Here is a 16,084-nt window from a genome sequence, read left to right as displayed (position 1 = left end):
ACCAAGTTCTTGATACTATGGGTTTTTAAAAATTTTTTTTAATGTTTTATTTGTTTCTGAGAGAGAGAGAGAGAGACAGCATTTGTTTCAGAGAGAAAGGGAGACACAGAATCTGAAACAGGCTCCAGGCTCTGAGCTAGCTGTCAGCACAAAGCCTGACGCGGGGGTCGAACCCATGAACTGTGAAATATGACCTGAGCTGAAGTCGGATGCTTAACTGACTAAGCCACCCAGGTCCCCCTTTATATTTTTTTTTTTTTAGTTTTTCTAAATATACTACGGTCTTAATTGATCAATGTGTATATGTTTTGGATAAGTGGAACTATACTGTAAATCTCACTTCTGATTCATTTCACTGAAGAAAGGAAAAGAAAATTAAAAATAGGAACAAAATCCAGAATTAATCTCAAAATGTCATCTTATTTTGAATCTTCTTCCTTTTCAAAGTCTAATTAAAAATCTCAATAAATGTTTTGCCAAAGGGTTTGCTAATATTCTCTAATAATCAGTTTTTATTTAGACAGAAGCAAATCAGTATTATACAATAATAACAATCCATTTATTCTACATCACTGTTTCTTCTTGAACATTTAAAAAAGCAACTGTTATGGGATTTATGTGACATTTTATATAATTGATTATAGCACTGACATTATGTAATTTCTAGTTCTGTCTCCGAACTGCTGCTGATGTCAGAGGAAAGCCATCTGAATTACATTTGTATATTCACAGTGAAAATATACACCATTTAGAAAGAAAGGACAAAGTTATTTCACATTGAACCCTAATGACACAGTCATTAATTTTAGAAAGTGTCCTTAAAGCTACTAAAAATAAGAAAAGTATGGCCTTGGGTCAAATGTACTTATTTCCTAAGATAGTTTTCAAAGAATAACTTAAGAAGAGCTTTTGCCTAGGGCCAATGAATTAGATGAAACTTGTCCTGATAGTGTTAGGACCTGACATATTCTGGCTTGCCCTTTAAGAATACATGGCCAACTCCTCACGTGCCCATCCCTGCTAGAAAGACAAAGTCTGACAGGCAGATCAGATCAGCCCCCTTCTCATTTTATGATAATTTGCTCCATTGTTGAATAGCTACAGCAAAACAAATCAATATATAATTACATATCCTATAATTAAAATTTAATTGTATACAATTAAAAATGTGAAATTGTTTCCTTTAAAAAAAAAAAAAACACCAGAAAATAAATTTGAGAAAAGAAACCCTGAATGTCACTTGAGATATCCTTAGCTTCTCCTAGTTATACAGACCAGAAACTCATGGATTGTTGCAAGTACGGGAATTTGGTCCAAGAACCCTGTACAGGATTAGAGCCCTTTGATCCTCTGAACAAGGATTGATCTTAGAAAGGGCAAAACGTAGAGCAAGCCCTGGCTTCAGGAAGGGCAGGAGATGACATAGCACTGGACCACGAGTTCATTGACTCCGAGAACCAATATTAACGTGAGTCATCTATTCCGTGCATATTTTCTTCAGTGTTTAATTATTACATGGCTTATTTATTTATCTTCAGCTCTTTGTTCCTTAGTTTGTGCTGTCTCCACCTTTGGCTTCTCATCATTCCAATGACCCTGACTCTCCATCATAAGTTCTGTCATTTGGGCCCCTTTTGGCAACTACCTCATTCTCTTGATATTTCTAAGATAAATTTTCATAGAGAGAAAATCTGGGCCAGATTTTTCATGTCAGTCTGGGCCATTAACCTCTGGCTTTCCTTGGGTCACTTGACCCCTGACATCCTACCTTTTTAGTCACCAGGCCAGATATGAGAATAGTTTTTGTTTTTATTTTTACAACATAATGTGACTAGAGTCTTATTTTAGCCATGTGTCAAAGAGTTTAATAGTTCTGTTACCTTTCATTACACTATACTAAGATGTTACCACCATCCTACTGAAACCAACAGTTCCTCATCTGGGTTCAGACACCTTTCATCTTACTCTGCTCCTTGGACTAAGTCAAGGAAACTGTACTTTCAGTAAGACATCAGAGCTCATTAATTGGCAGGGATGAATTAAATGTTCCCTGAAATTGAACAAAAATTAGCAAATTTCATTATCTGAGCATGCTGATATTTGACATCTTACAGGATTCACTATCTTTATTTTCACAATAAATATATATTTCCACAACAATTGTAATTGTGGAAATCCAGGAATAACTTTACTTTCAATCCTTCTACAACCCAGAAGCAAAATCAGAATTGACATTTTTCAAAGACTCAGCTTGAATATATATCATTTATTAACCTCACTTAATGCCCTAGGATCCTGGTTAGCAAGCTTTCTATGAAAAAGATAGCAAATATTTTAGACTATGTGGGCCATATGTTCTCTGTTGCAACTACTCACCTCTGTCATTTCAACACAAAAGAAACCATAGACAATCCATCAGTAAATGAGTATGGCTGTATATCAATAAAACTTTAACGATCATTGGACATTGAAATGTGAATTTATAAAATTTTCACGTCACAAAGTAGCTCTTTTGAATTTCTTTTCCCCCGCCACTTGATAAAGCAAAAGCCATTCTTAACTCCTGAGCCATACAGAAACAGTCTGAGGGTCAGATGTGTTGTCCTCGCTCTAGGAAACTAAACAGCTTTCAAAGATCTTGGGAAAATTACGTACAACTAAGAAAATTAAGTATACTATTTGTGCTGTATGATGGAGGCAGTTTTCTTTAACTTTTATTAAGTTTAGTTTTGTGATTCTTAAATACTTTTTATTAAGTTTGTTTTTTTTTAAATTAAGCAAATATACATAACAGTAATCAAGTTCTATTGTTCTATCTTATTGTATAATAGTTCTATTAATATAGCTCTTAGTGTCATTTTATCTTTATTACAGATTATTTGAGACACTCCAGTCCCTATTTTGGTCAATATTTGGGCTCATCAATTTATATGTGACCAATGTCAAAGCACAGCATGAATTCACTGAGTTTGTTGGTGCCACGATGTTTGGAACGTACAATGTCATCTCTCTGGTGGTCCTACTCAACATGTTAATAGCTATGATGAATAATTCTTACCAACTCATTGCTGTAAGTTGAATAACATTGTTTTAATTCAATATTTCCCCCTAGAATGTGTTGTTCCTGGCCATACTCTATCTTATTTACCATAGGAAATACAGCCTGTAATTGGCTGTTGATGGGACAGAAGAGAATTATAATATAAATGGTTAATTGCAAGTTTCTAAACAGTATTATACCATATTTGGCTACATACTAATCTATTTTTGTCATATTATGGATGATTATAAAGTAAAATAAATCTGTCTTGCCAGGCAGTCAGTGGCTATGGAAGCAGTAGAGGAAGTATGAATTACATACAAGTGGCTCATCTTTATGTAGCGCCCTTTGGATTTTGCATTGTCTCTGTCCATTTAACCTCCAATCTTGGTATAAACAAACTTATGCCAGCCTGACAAGATACAAAAGCTAGCCTAGAGGGGAGTCTGAGGGGAAACGCCACAGTATTTTCAGTTTCTTAAATCCAGAAAAAGCAAGGTAAGAGTAACCCTGAATTCTACAGTAGAGTACACAATGCCATATGTTTATTTGAAACTCTAGAATGTAAACCAGTTACTTTACTTATTCATTCACTCATTCATTCATCCATTCAACAAACTGTTATTGAGAACTTATTCTATCACCAAGTACTATTCTAGAAACTAGAAATACAGCAATGAATGAGAAAGACAAAGTTCTTTATCCCCTCAAACTTACATACATACCAGTGGCCACTAGCAATAGCAGCTAAACAAACCCATACTAGAATGAAATACACTTAAGTTTTTCATATTTATACCTGAGGCAAGTAGCATTTTATAAGCATAATTTATAACCATAATTTTCTCCTTAAATAACTACAATTATATTGCATCTTTGAATCTGTTGCTACACTGCTGGAGTGTTGTTATTGTTATTTTAAGAAACAGCATTCTGAATTTTACTTAAACTGTTTCTGTAAGACAAGATACCTGTCACAGATGGAAAACTACATAAAACATAAGAATAGATGATTTTTATTTTCTGATTCACAAAGTATTCGTGCTGAGTATACCTAGAGTCCCAGGATTTACAGGTGAATATCCGATTTATGGGGCTTCGTTTAAGCATCTTGCAAGTGTGTTTTTTTTTTTAAGATAGTCTCTGTGTATTTGCTTAGAAGTTCTGTAATCTTCTGGTCAGTGCATTTGCGAAACACGGATTCTATTTTCCTGACCATCCTTCCAAAAAAAATTAGAAAGACTCCAATTATCGAACTACATACAGAGAAGCTGTATATACAATCTGTATTCTCTAAAATATCAAATGTATTGATTTCATCAAGAAGAGAGCATTACTTAAGGATAGTATGACTTTTTTCTTTTACTTCTTTTAGGGTTTACCTTTCTAGATGATTTCTTAAAGAAGTGAGAATGATCTTCAAAGCTCTGGTTTTGTTCAGCTTAAACTCTAAAACTACTTGAGAAGAGAGGAGGCTTTGAGAACCTGAGAGAAGTGTAGCTCACATCTTGGTGGGAGCCTTCTTGGTGCATGAATATGCCAACTATTTAATTTTCACCAGGATAACAGAGATGGTTTTGGTCATCACCAACATAGAACATCTCACTGCCAGGTTTTCTCCTGTAGATTTTGTTGGAGACTCTCAGAATCCCAAATCAAGAACAAAGAAAGAGTTTGCTTTTCTTTTTAAGTTTATTTACTTATTTTTGAGAGTGAGATAGAGAGTGAGCAGGGGAGAGGCAGGGAAAGAGGGAGACAGAATCCCAAGCAGGCTCTGCACTGTCAGCATGGAGCCAGATTCGGGGCCTGAACTCACGAACCGTGAGATCATGACCTGAGCCAAAACCAAGAATTGCACTTAACTGACTGAGCCACACAGTCGCCCCAGGAAGAGTCTGCTTTGTAATACCAAGAAGAGAACATAATGAGGTCAGGATCATCCTTAATTTGTGACTCCTTAAGAATCAGGAAGAGCAGAATCTACTCACAGGCCAACTCTTTATCAAAGTGACTGCCTTTTTATTAGCTTAAGCTAATTCTACTGACGCCCAGCCTCCATGACTACAGCAAACATTTATACTTGTCTTCATTAATGCAGGATCTATACGCTTGTTTAGAAAGAAACAGAAGAAGAGAGAACTCGAGGAGAGGAAGGGGAGAGGATTGGGGGGTGAAACCGGAGCTTCTGGGCTTCTGTCTATTGATCAGTCCATCCAGTCAGACATTTGCAAAGCACACAGTGAACGCCACACATTTTTTAGATACGCCGATTCCTGTTGAAAGCACAGGCTGTCCAGTGTCTAGACGAAACTCTCCACTTCTCAGGGTAGAATGTATATGCAATGCATACATTCATTAGCACACAGCCATTTAGGAATATTAGAATGAAGCATGGTCTAATGTGACTCTTACTCTAAAATCTGAGTGCTTCCTTATAATATCAATGTGTTAAAATAAACTATTTTGATATGCCTAGTTTCTACCACCTCCTACTTCCCAGATTTTCTGCTTCAATCAGATTTGTGGCTAATTTAAGAGGGGACTGGCTGCCCTATCTCTAATTGCCACACATGTTCTTAATTTTTTTCTAGGAGATTAATAAAGTGGAGTGATTAATAAATTATGAAGGGTTGCAGGCAGCCACTGACCATACTCCTGTCTGGTGCCATTTGGACAAGGTTATGTTAGTGTTCGGTGCTGTGAGAGGCCCCATTCTACATTTGTTACAGGAGCTTCTCTCTGAATTTGTGCCTGTGGCCTAAAGGCAGACAAGAATTATTCACATAGAAACATACCAGCTAAGACTTTTCCTGGAAACACCAGAAGCCTAAGCAATGAGCATCCATGAAGGTGTCACTCACCTAGACAGGGATTCAAGGCCTCGGGGAAGACATAAAGGCCTGTTTGGGGCCAGAATCAAGTGCACTTGGGCTAATGTAAGCCTACAGTGCAGGAAATGAAAATCATGAAGTCGTAACTGATCATTGCAGGCTCTTTAACATGGAGTTACTTTGGGCGTCTGTTTCACTGAAGAAGGAAGGATAAAAACTGACAAGATTGCTGTGACTCTTTACCATGGTAAGCCATCATCTGAAATGTTTAGATGGCTACCTCCAGGAGTCAGTCTTGTTTTCATAAGCAATTTAGTATTACAAGAACAGCTGCAAGCCAGGTTATAGGTTCTCTGGGAGGTTTAGCTCACCTTAGTAATTAAGAAGCCCATCAGCAGTTGTCATATTCTCCCGTTCAGGACCATGCAGATATAGAATGGAAATTCGCACGCACAAAGCTTTGGATGAGTTATTTCGAAGAAGGAGGCACTCTGCCCACTCCCTTCAATGTCATCCCGAGCCCCAAGTCCCTCTGGTACCTGATCAAATGGATATGGACGCACCTGTGCAAGAAAAAGATGAGAAGAAAGCCTGAAAGTTTTGGAACGATAGGGGTAAGAACACAGCATGTTAGTATTAGTCCTTTTTTTAAACTGTGTATTTGAATATATTTGTATTTCTTGTTGGATATTTTTGCATTTTTAGCCTTTTGTTCTTGCTGGTTGCATTTGGTGTCCTTTTGCTGCATCATGTCTAAGACGCTGTTTGAGTAACTAAGAGCTTTTCCTCCAGTGAGGGCGTCCTCATCACTTTAGTAAGAGCCGCACCCACACACACCTCTCCTGGACCCACCAGCCGAGGTTTGGGGAACTAACACGCCGTCTCTTGCTACCCTAATTTCGGCTCTTTTCAGAACTGCATTCGTTGGTTATTTGTGGCCTTACTTCTCGTGGTCTACTGTCTCTGGATTACAAGGGCGGGGGGTATTTTGGTCATCTCGTGTTCCTAGCGCCAAACATGGGCTCTGGCACACAGCGTTTAATGCTTGACAAAAATGTCTCAACTAAATGATGAGACGGACATTATAAACTTGAAAATGCTGTGCCATGTGCCAGCACAGGGACTTCAGAATACGTTGAATTGCTCAACGTTTTGCTTCTACTCCCAATCTTTTTAAATACCAAGACGTTGTGCTGCTTAAAACTGTTAGGACTCCTCAGAGCCATACTCCTGGTACAGTGTAGGATTAAAGTTCCTTTTGTGCTGGAAAGTAAGAGCTCAAGTGATTCCATCAGAAGAGATGGGGACTTAGGACTTGGTCCCAGCCAAACCACTGACATGGGACAAGTGATTCTTCATTTCTTTCTCACTTAATTTCCCAATTTTCAAAGTTCTCATAGTGTTGTTTTGAGAATTCCTACTCTAATGTTCATTAGTTATTTTGACTTGCTCAGAGAAATTGTTTTGGAAGTATTTTAATGTGTCTTTATATTAGAATCACCAAGTAATCCTAGTTACTAACATTTTTAAGTTTGCCTATAATTTTATTTCAAGTGGTTTATGACTGCTAGTTATGCCCTAAGTGATCCTTCTCACTCATTAACTTCATTGCCTAATAAGCATTGTTCTCAGCATCAAATGGGGCTTCCTCTACTGACAGTGGCATTGATTTTGCTGCCATGTCAGTCACATTTCTTTTTTTCTTTAAAATTTTTAACATTTATTCATTTTTGGAGAGACAGAGCATGAGGGAGGGAGGGGCATAGAGAGGGAGGCACAGAATCCGAAGCAGACTCCAGGCTCTGAGCCGTGAGTACAGAGCCAGATGAAGGGCTCGAACCACCATCCACGAGATCATGACCGAGGTGAAGTCGGACGCTAAACCAACTGAGCCACCCAGGTGCGCCAGTCACATTTCTAATTCTAAGGATAAAATTGACTGGCAAGAGCGTATAGCAGAAACGTGGTTTGGGGAAGTAGTCATATTCTTTTTTTTTTTTTATATAAATTCCTACCCCATAAACTTGGAGAACTAAAGTTTGAACATATATCTGATCTTAGAAACCAAATCTGATCTTAAAAGTCCAATTATGATGAAGTCTGAGACTGCAATACTCATACTGATAAATTTTACCACTGACCTTAGAAAGACTGAAGTTATTTTACTCCAAATGCTTGACTTATGTTAAAAAATAGGTTTACATTATTTAAAAATGGTTGTAAAATAAACATAATGCCTGAGGTTTAATAAGCAATTATTGCACACATTTCATGTGCCAGCCATTAACTGAGCTAGAGATTGGGGGAGAGGGGTAGGTTCAAAAGCACACATTCCGTCCTTGAGTCCATCATTTCTAATATGGGAGGTACAACTATGAAAACGTATTACTATCGTGTGTGTTATATATTTAACATTACAATATGTCACATGCAAGATGCTGTGACAACATTGTAAGAAATAACGTTTTCCTTGAGATAAACAGAAAAAGGTTTCAGGGAAGCCAAAGTCCAGCTTACTCTTTTCCACACAAAATATACTTGTTCTTTCTTCACATCATATTCTTCAGGAGTTTATTTAATCAATCCCTTGAATTATATGAATGATTAATATTGCCTTATATTGTCTGTAGCAGGAGTATGTACATTTAGAAAGAGTTTCTGGGCCCCAAAATAAAGTTCACACACAAGAGAAATTTGTTTTTAATAGTTCAATTTTAGGCAATTACAGAGAGAGTCTTGGGTTTTAAGATGCCACAAAACTTGTAACAAGATATGGGGCCCTGCTCTAATATTTTAACAGAGAGATCCAGCTGTGCTGCAACCAAAATAATAGAAAACCGCCTTAAGAACTTGACTTCCAAACCGCCCCCCCTCCCCCAACTCTCTAGAATCCTCCGTCTGTTGACGCATTGTTTGGAATATGTTACCATCATTTCTTAGATGCAAAGGGGAGCTTAACATTCATTTGGGATTTCCTAATAAAGCAGTGATTCACACCTTTCAGAGGGAGAGGGCAAATGGCGTAAGTTAAAATGCGTTCCTTTCTATACATTGGTGGTTTCAAAAAAAACAGAAATTTCTTTTTATGTCTCTATAAATTTGACTATTTTGATCCAAGTTGATGCACAGAAAGAGAATTCACAAGTAATTGTGTGACCTCAAGCCATACCTGTTTCCTTTACCATATAGATCTTACAAACCTTTGGTAATAGACATTTCTATGCTTTGGGAATTTATGACAAACTAAATAAATATTGTGAGTCATATCTCTCTTTTCCACCTTCATCCCACTCTCAATCCTGCCTCTTCTTCACCAAGCTATGGCTTTGGGCAAGCATCAGCCTAATCAAACTCAATGCTATAAATTTATTCTTTATCTAGACTGCATTTCCAGAACGGGAAGGACATAATATTTTGGTCTGCATACTTCTAGTTGAATTTTATACATTTAGATTTTAGCTGGAAATAAAAATGTATCATTTATGAAGAAAAATATAAGATAAAGAAAAAGTAAACTAAGAAGGTTGGGCAACATTAATAGAGAGTTAAATGACAAAATAATGTCAAAAAGTAATTGATTTTGCTGTGAATTTGTTTCAGTTTGGTTAATCCCCCTGACCATTCATTAGTACAGACAAATGAAGACAAGAAGATATACATATTTCCATTAAGTAAAATTAATTAAATTGATGTATCAATAACAGTCAGTCTGTATAATTAAGACACGGGTTAGAATATCAATTACACTTCAAAGGGACCTTAGAAATCATTCAGCTCAGCCATTTCCTTTCAAATAGAACTTATTACCTTGCCAGGTGTTTTAGGGCCCCTTGGTTAAAGCTGGGGGGAGACCTGGGTCTTTTGTTTCGCAAAGCAATGTGCTTTCACTCACTCTCTTGATTCCCTGAAGAATCTAATGATAATACAATGACACCTTCCATGTTGTGTATTCATCTTTTCATTTTCATTTTTCTCAACAGCTTTTACAATCATGTCATTGTTTCTGGCTGCCCCTAAGATTCCTGTATCTCAAAGTCCTTGTTTCACAGGCTGGCTTACCTTCTGTTTGCATCTCAACTTGCTTATATTTAGGCCACATTTTTGGGACAGCAATTTGAAGCTAAACTGGAGGTAGAGTTTATACATTCTTTGAGGCACGTTCTCGAAACTTCCCAACTTGTGATTCATTTACCTACTCTTGTCACCCAGCAGCTGCCTGAATGTCACACCGGTATTCATTCCTTTCACATGTTGAGGCAGAGCCTGAAGCCAGCACTCTGCAGGCTGGCTGCACTGGCCACTCTCCAGGAGCTCATCACTGATGATCTTATCTTGCTATTTATGGCTTCTGGGTAATACTGATAGAGTAGCACTGAAAACTCATTAACTTTTTTTTTTTAACTTTGGACTTCCTTTTATGGGTGATTAGGAGTTCCAGATAAATTAACCTTTCATTTGGAATGCTTTATGGGGGAAACATAAATGAAGCAGATATACTTCATTGAGTAAAACCTTCATTGTAGGAAGAAAACCCATTATTGAAAATGGCTTGTCTCTGGGAAATTATGAAATCTTATCAAAGGGGCAGCCTATTCAGGAGTCAATAAAATATGAAACATGCTGTAGCTTTTGGTTTTTGATATTACCACTTATCTAAGTTTTAGCTTAACTCCATTCTATCAGCAAATGCCCTTCTCCATATTAAAACGCCAGTTCTTAGACTTTAGTGAGTGCTAGAATCATCAAGAATCTCTGTTTTAACAAGCATTTCCTTGTAACTTTAAATAGAAACTCCTGTTACAGAAAGGATTGGTATCTATCACAGCTCCGTAAACAAAACCAGAATCAACTTTTGTACTCATTGCTAAAGAGGTCCAGATCATTTAACTAAGGTAAAAAAATGTTGGGGCGCCTGGGTGGCTCCTTCGGTTAAGCATCCAACTTCAGCTCAGGTTCTCCCGGTTCATGGGTTTGAGCCCCACATCGGGCTCTGTGCTGACAGCTCAGAGCCTGGAGCCTGCTTTGGGTTGTTTCCCTTTCTCTCTACCCCTCCCCCACTCTCTCTCTCTCTCTCTCTCTCTCTCTCTCTCAAAATAAATAAACATTTTTAAAAAATTTTAACTGAAAAGATGTTAGCGCCAAAGGGTTTAATTAATACAAAACATTTCAATGCCATAGACCATGTTTCTAAAATGGAATGCTTACGTTAATAGGTCAAGATGCCGGACTAAGACATGTGAAGCCTTTTGACAAAATTAGAAAGAGTGATTTTAACTTGCTTTGATTTATGTTTTCCACTTTCTGGTTTTCTCTTGAGCACGACATAGTGAGGAAAAGATGAGACACCATGTCTGGTATGGTCAGTTAGCATCACTCAGCTCCAGAACCACAGATGGAATACTCACGCTTGACCAGTAGCCACAGAAATACACTCAGTCATGTGGCTACAAGAAGAATTAGAAACAGTGAATGGAATAGCAGCAGTTCTCACCACAAAAAGACAAATGCTAAGAGTGCATGCTTTTCAGACTGTATTTCTAGTGGTGATTTGTCAGAAGGTATTGTCTTTTCATCTTCATGATTTTTCGTAGGCCTAACTACAAATCTTACAGATCAGATAGTATCATCCGTGAGTCCCTCTCAACCCCTAATTCACTGTGGTAAAATCTGCTGTTAGGACCCTTTAATTACGTTTTCTTTCCCAGGCAGGGATGTAGAAGAATGAATTGCTTGATATTCTTGATATTTGAAGAGTAAAACTCTGACTGTTCGGCTTCACAAGGTGACATTCAAGCACGTTGTATTGTTTATTATTATATGCTCAGAAAGGGTGCTTAGGGAGAATAATACGTAGCTCCCCCCGTAAATGAGCCAAACTGCAATTTTTAAAAAAGGGATCACATCTCGGAATGGCCCCTTGCCTTTTCACTCAGTTTTTTTATTTTTAATATTTTTATTTTATTTCTAGGATAGAGAGAGACAGCGTGAACAGGGGAGGGTCAGAGAGAGAGGGAGACGCAGACTCTGAAATAGCCTCCAGGCTCTGAGCTGGCCGTCAGCACAGAGCCCGACGCGGGGCCCGAACCCACGAACCGCGAGATCACGACCTAAGCGAAAGTCGGACGCTTCACCGACTAAGCCACCCAGGCGCCCCTTCACTCAGTTTTAAAAGGATAAGAGCACAGCGGGCTGCGTCCCCTGAGGGAGTCACGAAGCAAAGCAAAGAATAAAAGGCATAATTCATGGGCTCGAAATCAGTGCTAGACCAAAACCAGGCTGGAAATGCGAGACCGGCAGTGACAATTGACTGCAGGGAAGCAGCAACACGAAGTGAGCCTGGCACTCCACACGGTGGACGTGGAGACGACGAGGGACAGAGAGTGAGAAAGTGCCACAGCCGATTCCCCAGAGCCCTGCAAACCCTTCCTGCTCGGAGGCAGCCTGACACTTGTTCACACACACGAGGGTTGCTCTCCCAGCAGCAGCGGTTTCTGTGGTCTTTTCCTTTATCATTAGCTCTGCTATCCACACCCTGCCTTTCTCTTGTCCTAACAAATCAAGGGGAACCTGCAGACTGTGAGTTATGCTGATGAGGCGCACAGGTGTGCCTTGGGCACCCGCGTGGAAAGCCACCCCACCCCGCCAAGGAACATTCCGTACGTGGCAGTAGATTCCTGACATAATTGGCAGAGAAAGCTGCTCACTTAAAGTGCACATCTTCCTCCAACAGGTTACATTGTTTTGATGAACACAAATTGGTCAGTTCTGTCCTGGGTCATTTCCAGTGATAATTATAAGATGTGACGCCTTCAGGGGCGCCTGGGTGGCTTAGTTGGTTAAGCGTCTGACTTTCGCTTAGGTCACGATCTCGCGGTTCGTGGGTTCGAGCCCCGCGTCGGGCTCTGTGCTGACTGCCAGCTCAGAGCCTGGAGCCTGTTTCAGAGTCTGTGACTCTCTCTCTCTGACCCTCCCCTGCTCACGCTCTCTCTCTCTCTCTCTCTCCTATAAATAAATTTTTTAAAAATCCAGTTTAAAAAAAAAAAAAGATATGATGCCTTCCCCTGTGAGAGTAAATTCCTTTGAAACTCAGCTGATCTTCACCCAACAGAAACCTAACAAACGTGCTAGGTGTTGTTGATGGTAGTTCTACTGTATCATACTTAATAATATCACCAGTTGCCCAAATTATCATTATGTTTATTGCAAAGAGTGCATATATTCATATACTATGGGTTGAATTGTGTCCCCCCAAAACAGGTACGTTGAAGTCCTAAACTCCGCTCCCTCAGAATGTGACTTTATTTGGAAATAGTGCCATTGCTGACGTAATTAGTCAGATTAAGATGATGTCATATTGGAGTAGAGTCCTTATAAGAGCATGACCGTGTGAAGACAGAGACACAGGCAGAACACCTTGTGAAGACAGAGGCAGAGATTGGGATTATTCAGCTGCAAACCAAGGAGCACCAAGGATTGATAGTCACCAGGAAAAGCTAGGAAGAAGAAACTTCCTTTCTTCTGCTCTGCCTCAGAGGGAACATTTCCCTGCCAACATCCTGACTTGTGACATCTTGTCTCCAGAATGGCAAAACCATAGATTTCTGTTGGTTTAAGCCACTTTGTATGGCGGCCCTAAGAAGTTCATACAACACATACCATACATTCTGTGGTTATTAAGTTTTATTCAAGTAAATATGGATCCAGTGTGTTAATGGTGCTGGCCCTCAAATTAAGATGTTTTGGAAGAGGGAGGCAAAATCATAAAATACATAGCAGATGTGTTCAAGTGTCTCTTTGTGTCTAGTTGATAGAGAGCAGAGTGTGGAGAACGAGTTCTCCCTCAGGATTCTAGAACTGGCTCCACCAGGAGAACACTGTGGTATTTAGTCACTCACTCAACTCTATGGGCCTTGGTCTCCTTCCTTATAAATAAGGCCATGAAACTAGAGCAACATTTGGGTTCTAAGAAACAGTGTGTCTGTTCCTAATACCTATGTGTTAATTGTCATGTATTGAAATTTATTTTTTTAAGTTTATTTATTTTAAGAGAATGAGAGAACATAAGCAGGGGAGGGGAGAGAGAGAGAGAGAGAGAGAGAGAGAGAATCCCAAGAAGGCTCCATAATGTCAGCACGGAGTCCAATGCAGGGCTCAAACTCACAAATCATGAGATCATGAGATCAGGACCTGAGCTGAATCCAAGAGTCTATGCTTAACCAACTAAGCCACCCAGGTTACTCCACTGTTATTTTTTAATAGCACCAACATCTCAGAAACTAGGCTAAAAATCTTTGTCATCATGCTCCCACCCCCCACCTCCACTTCCGTTCGCTCTCAACTTTCTCTGTCCCCTGTGACCCTTGCTACCCCTTTCTTTCCATTCACACTGCTAACCATTTTAGCTCACACCCAGTTACTCTTCACTTACATTCTAGTAATAGCATCCCCATTAATATCTCATCTACTGATTCTCTTATACTCATCTTTCCTACTTCATACTGCTGCCAAGGGGCACCTGGGTGGCTCAGTAGGTTAAGCCTCCAGCTGTGGCTCAGGTCGTGATCTCACAGTTGGTGGGTTCAAGCCCCTAGTGGGGCTCTGTGCTGACAACTCAGATTCTGTGTCTCCTCTCTCTTACCCTCACCTGCTCACACCCTGTCTCTGTCTATCTGTCTGTCTCACTCTCAAAAGTAAACAAACATTTAAAAATTAAAAAAATATATACTGCTGCCAGGTAATTAGCATAGAAGTTCAACTTTCATCACATGTAACTCAACTAGTCAATATCCCAGGTGCCTGCCAACCACTGAATTTGCTGTGCCGTCTAAGAGTCTGCATAAAAACCCCATGCTAGCTTTCCAACATGATCTAATTCATATATTCCTATTATCAGAGCACATTGCAGCTGGGCTGGTGGAAGTCATCTTGACGTGTCTCTCACCGTCCAGTGCCAGCATATTTGCTCACCGTATTCCAATCTTCTGCACACCTGAAGGTCTGTGCATCTGACTGTTAAAGTCCCATGATTCTTTCTCATCCAGTCTGAAATCCCCTTCCCTGTTTGAAGGGTGCTACTCGTTCTTTCCTTCGCCCAATATTACTTTTTCCTTCCCTGTACTCAAATAACCTTCTTAAGACACTCCCCTTGTTGTTGCTTATATTTTGCCTTCATCTCTAGACGTTCTTGGCATTCCACCTAGTAGATGATAAGCCACTTAAGGGCAAAAAGTGTGTTTTATTCATCCCTGGTTTCTACAGCCTCTGCACATTCGTGCAACCACTTAATAAATATATCTTATATTGGCCCTAGAAGCTAAGATTCATGAAATAGAAACCCACAAAGGAAAATTCACAGAAGCCACGCCAAAAATCCAACATCATGCAGAGATGTTCATAAGACTTTCGGAACCTCGAAAAAGATGACTCACTACACACCTATTAGATTGTCTAAAAACTAGAACACTGACAGCAGCAAATGCTAGTAAGAATGTGAAGCAACAGGAAAGCTCATCCGTTGCTGGTAAGAATGCAAAAGGGTAGGTTACTGTGGAAGACAGTTTGATGGTTTCTTACAAAACTCAACATATTCTTACCATACAATCCAGCAATCTCACTCCTTGACTTTTATACCAAGGAGTTGAAAATTCATGTCCAAGGGCACCTGAGTGGCTCAGTCAGTTAAGCGCTCACTTCCACTTAGGTCATGATCTCATGGTTCATGGTTCAAGCCCCTCATCAGGCCCTATGCTGACAGCTCAGAGCCTGGAGGCTGCTTTGGATTCTGGGTGTCCCTCTCTCTCTGCCCCTCCCCTCTCAGGCTCTGTCACTCTCTCTCTGTCTCTCAACAACAAACATTAATTTTTTTTTATTTAAAAAAAAAAAGAAAACTTATGTCCATACCAAATCCCACACAAAAATATTTATAGCAACTTTATTCATAATTTCCCTAATTCAGCTGTCCCTCAGTAAGTGAATGGATAAATAAGTTATGGTACATCTAGACATTTGAATACTATTTATTCAGTGATAATAGAAATGGGCTATCAAGGCATTAGAGGCAAGGAGTTAGAGAAACCTTAAATATTACCAAATGAAACAGCCAATCTTAAAAGGCTATCTACAGTCTGATTCCAACTATATGATATTCTGGAAGAAGCAAAATTATGGAGACAGCAAAAAATTAGTGGTTGCCAAAGCTGAGGGGGTGGGGTCA

General features: G+C 39.3%; 1 protein-coding gene across 6 annotated transcripts in view; it reads left to right on the top strand.

The window, feature by feature from the left end:
* Positions 1 to 16,084, top strand: part of TRPC4 (transient receptor potential cation channel subfamily C member 4) — a 138,237-nt gene that overhangs the window by 115,161 nt on the left and 6,992 nt on the right. For 4 of the 6 annotated variants that reach the window (XM_039253649.1, XM_039253647.1, XM_039253646.1 and 1 more), the window contains 2 exons: positions 2,875 to 3,070; positions 6,291 to 6,485. In XM_039253649.1, the coding sequence (XP_039109580.1) occupies positions 2,875 to 3,070; positions 6,291 to 6,485 (391 nt within the window). Of the gene's footprint in view, positions 1 to 2,874; positions 3,071 to 6,290; positions 6,501 to 16,084 lie in introns of all 6 variants that reach the window. The other 2 variants (XM_039253645.1, XM_039253648.1) reach the window with 2 other exon arrangements.

The sequence above is a fragment of the Hyaena hyaena genome, unplaced genomic scaffold (assembly GCF_003009895.1).
Source record: "Hyaena hyaena isolate Hyena2069 unplaced genomic scaffold, ASM300989v1 scaffold_457, whole genome shotgun sequence".
NCBI lineage: Eukaryota > Metazoa > Chordata > Mammalia > Carnivora > Hyaenidae > Hyaena > Hyaena hyaena.
The sequence above is the reverse complement of the archived record's forward strand: the minus strand, read 5'-3'. Positions and strand labels throughout refer to the sequence as shown.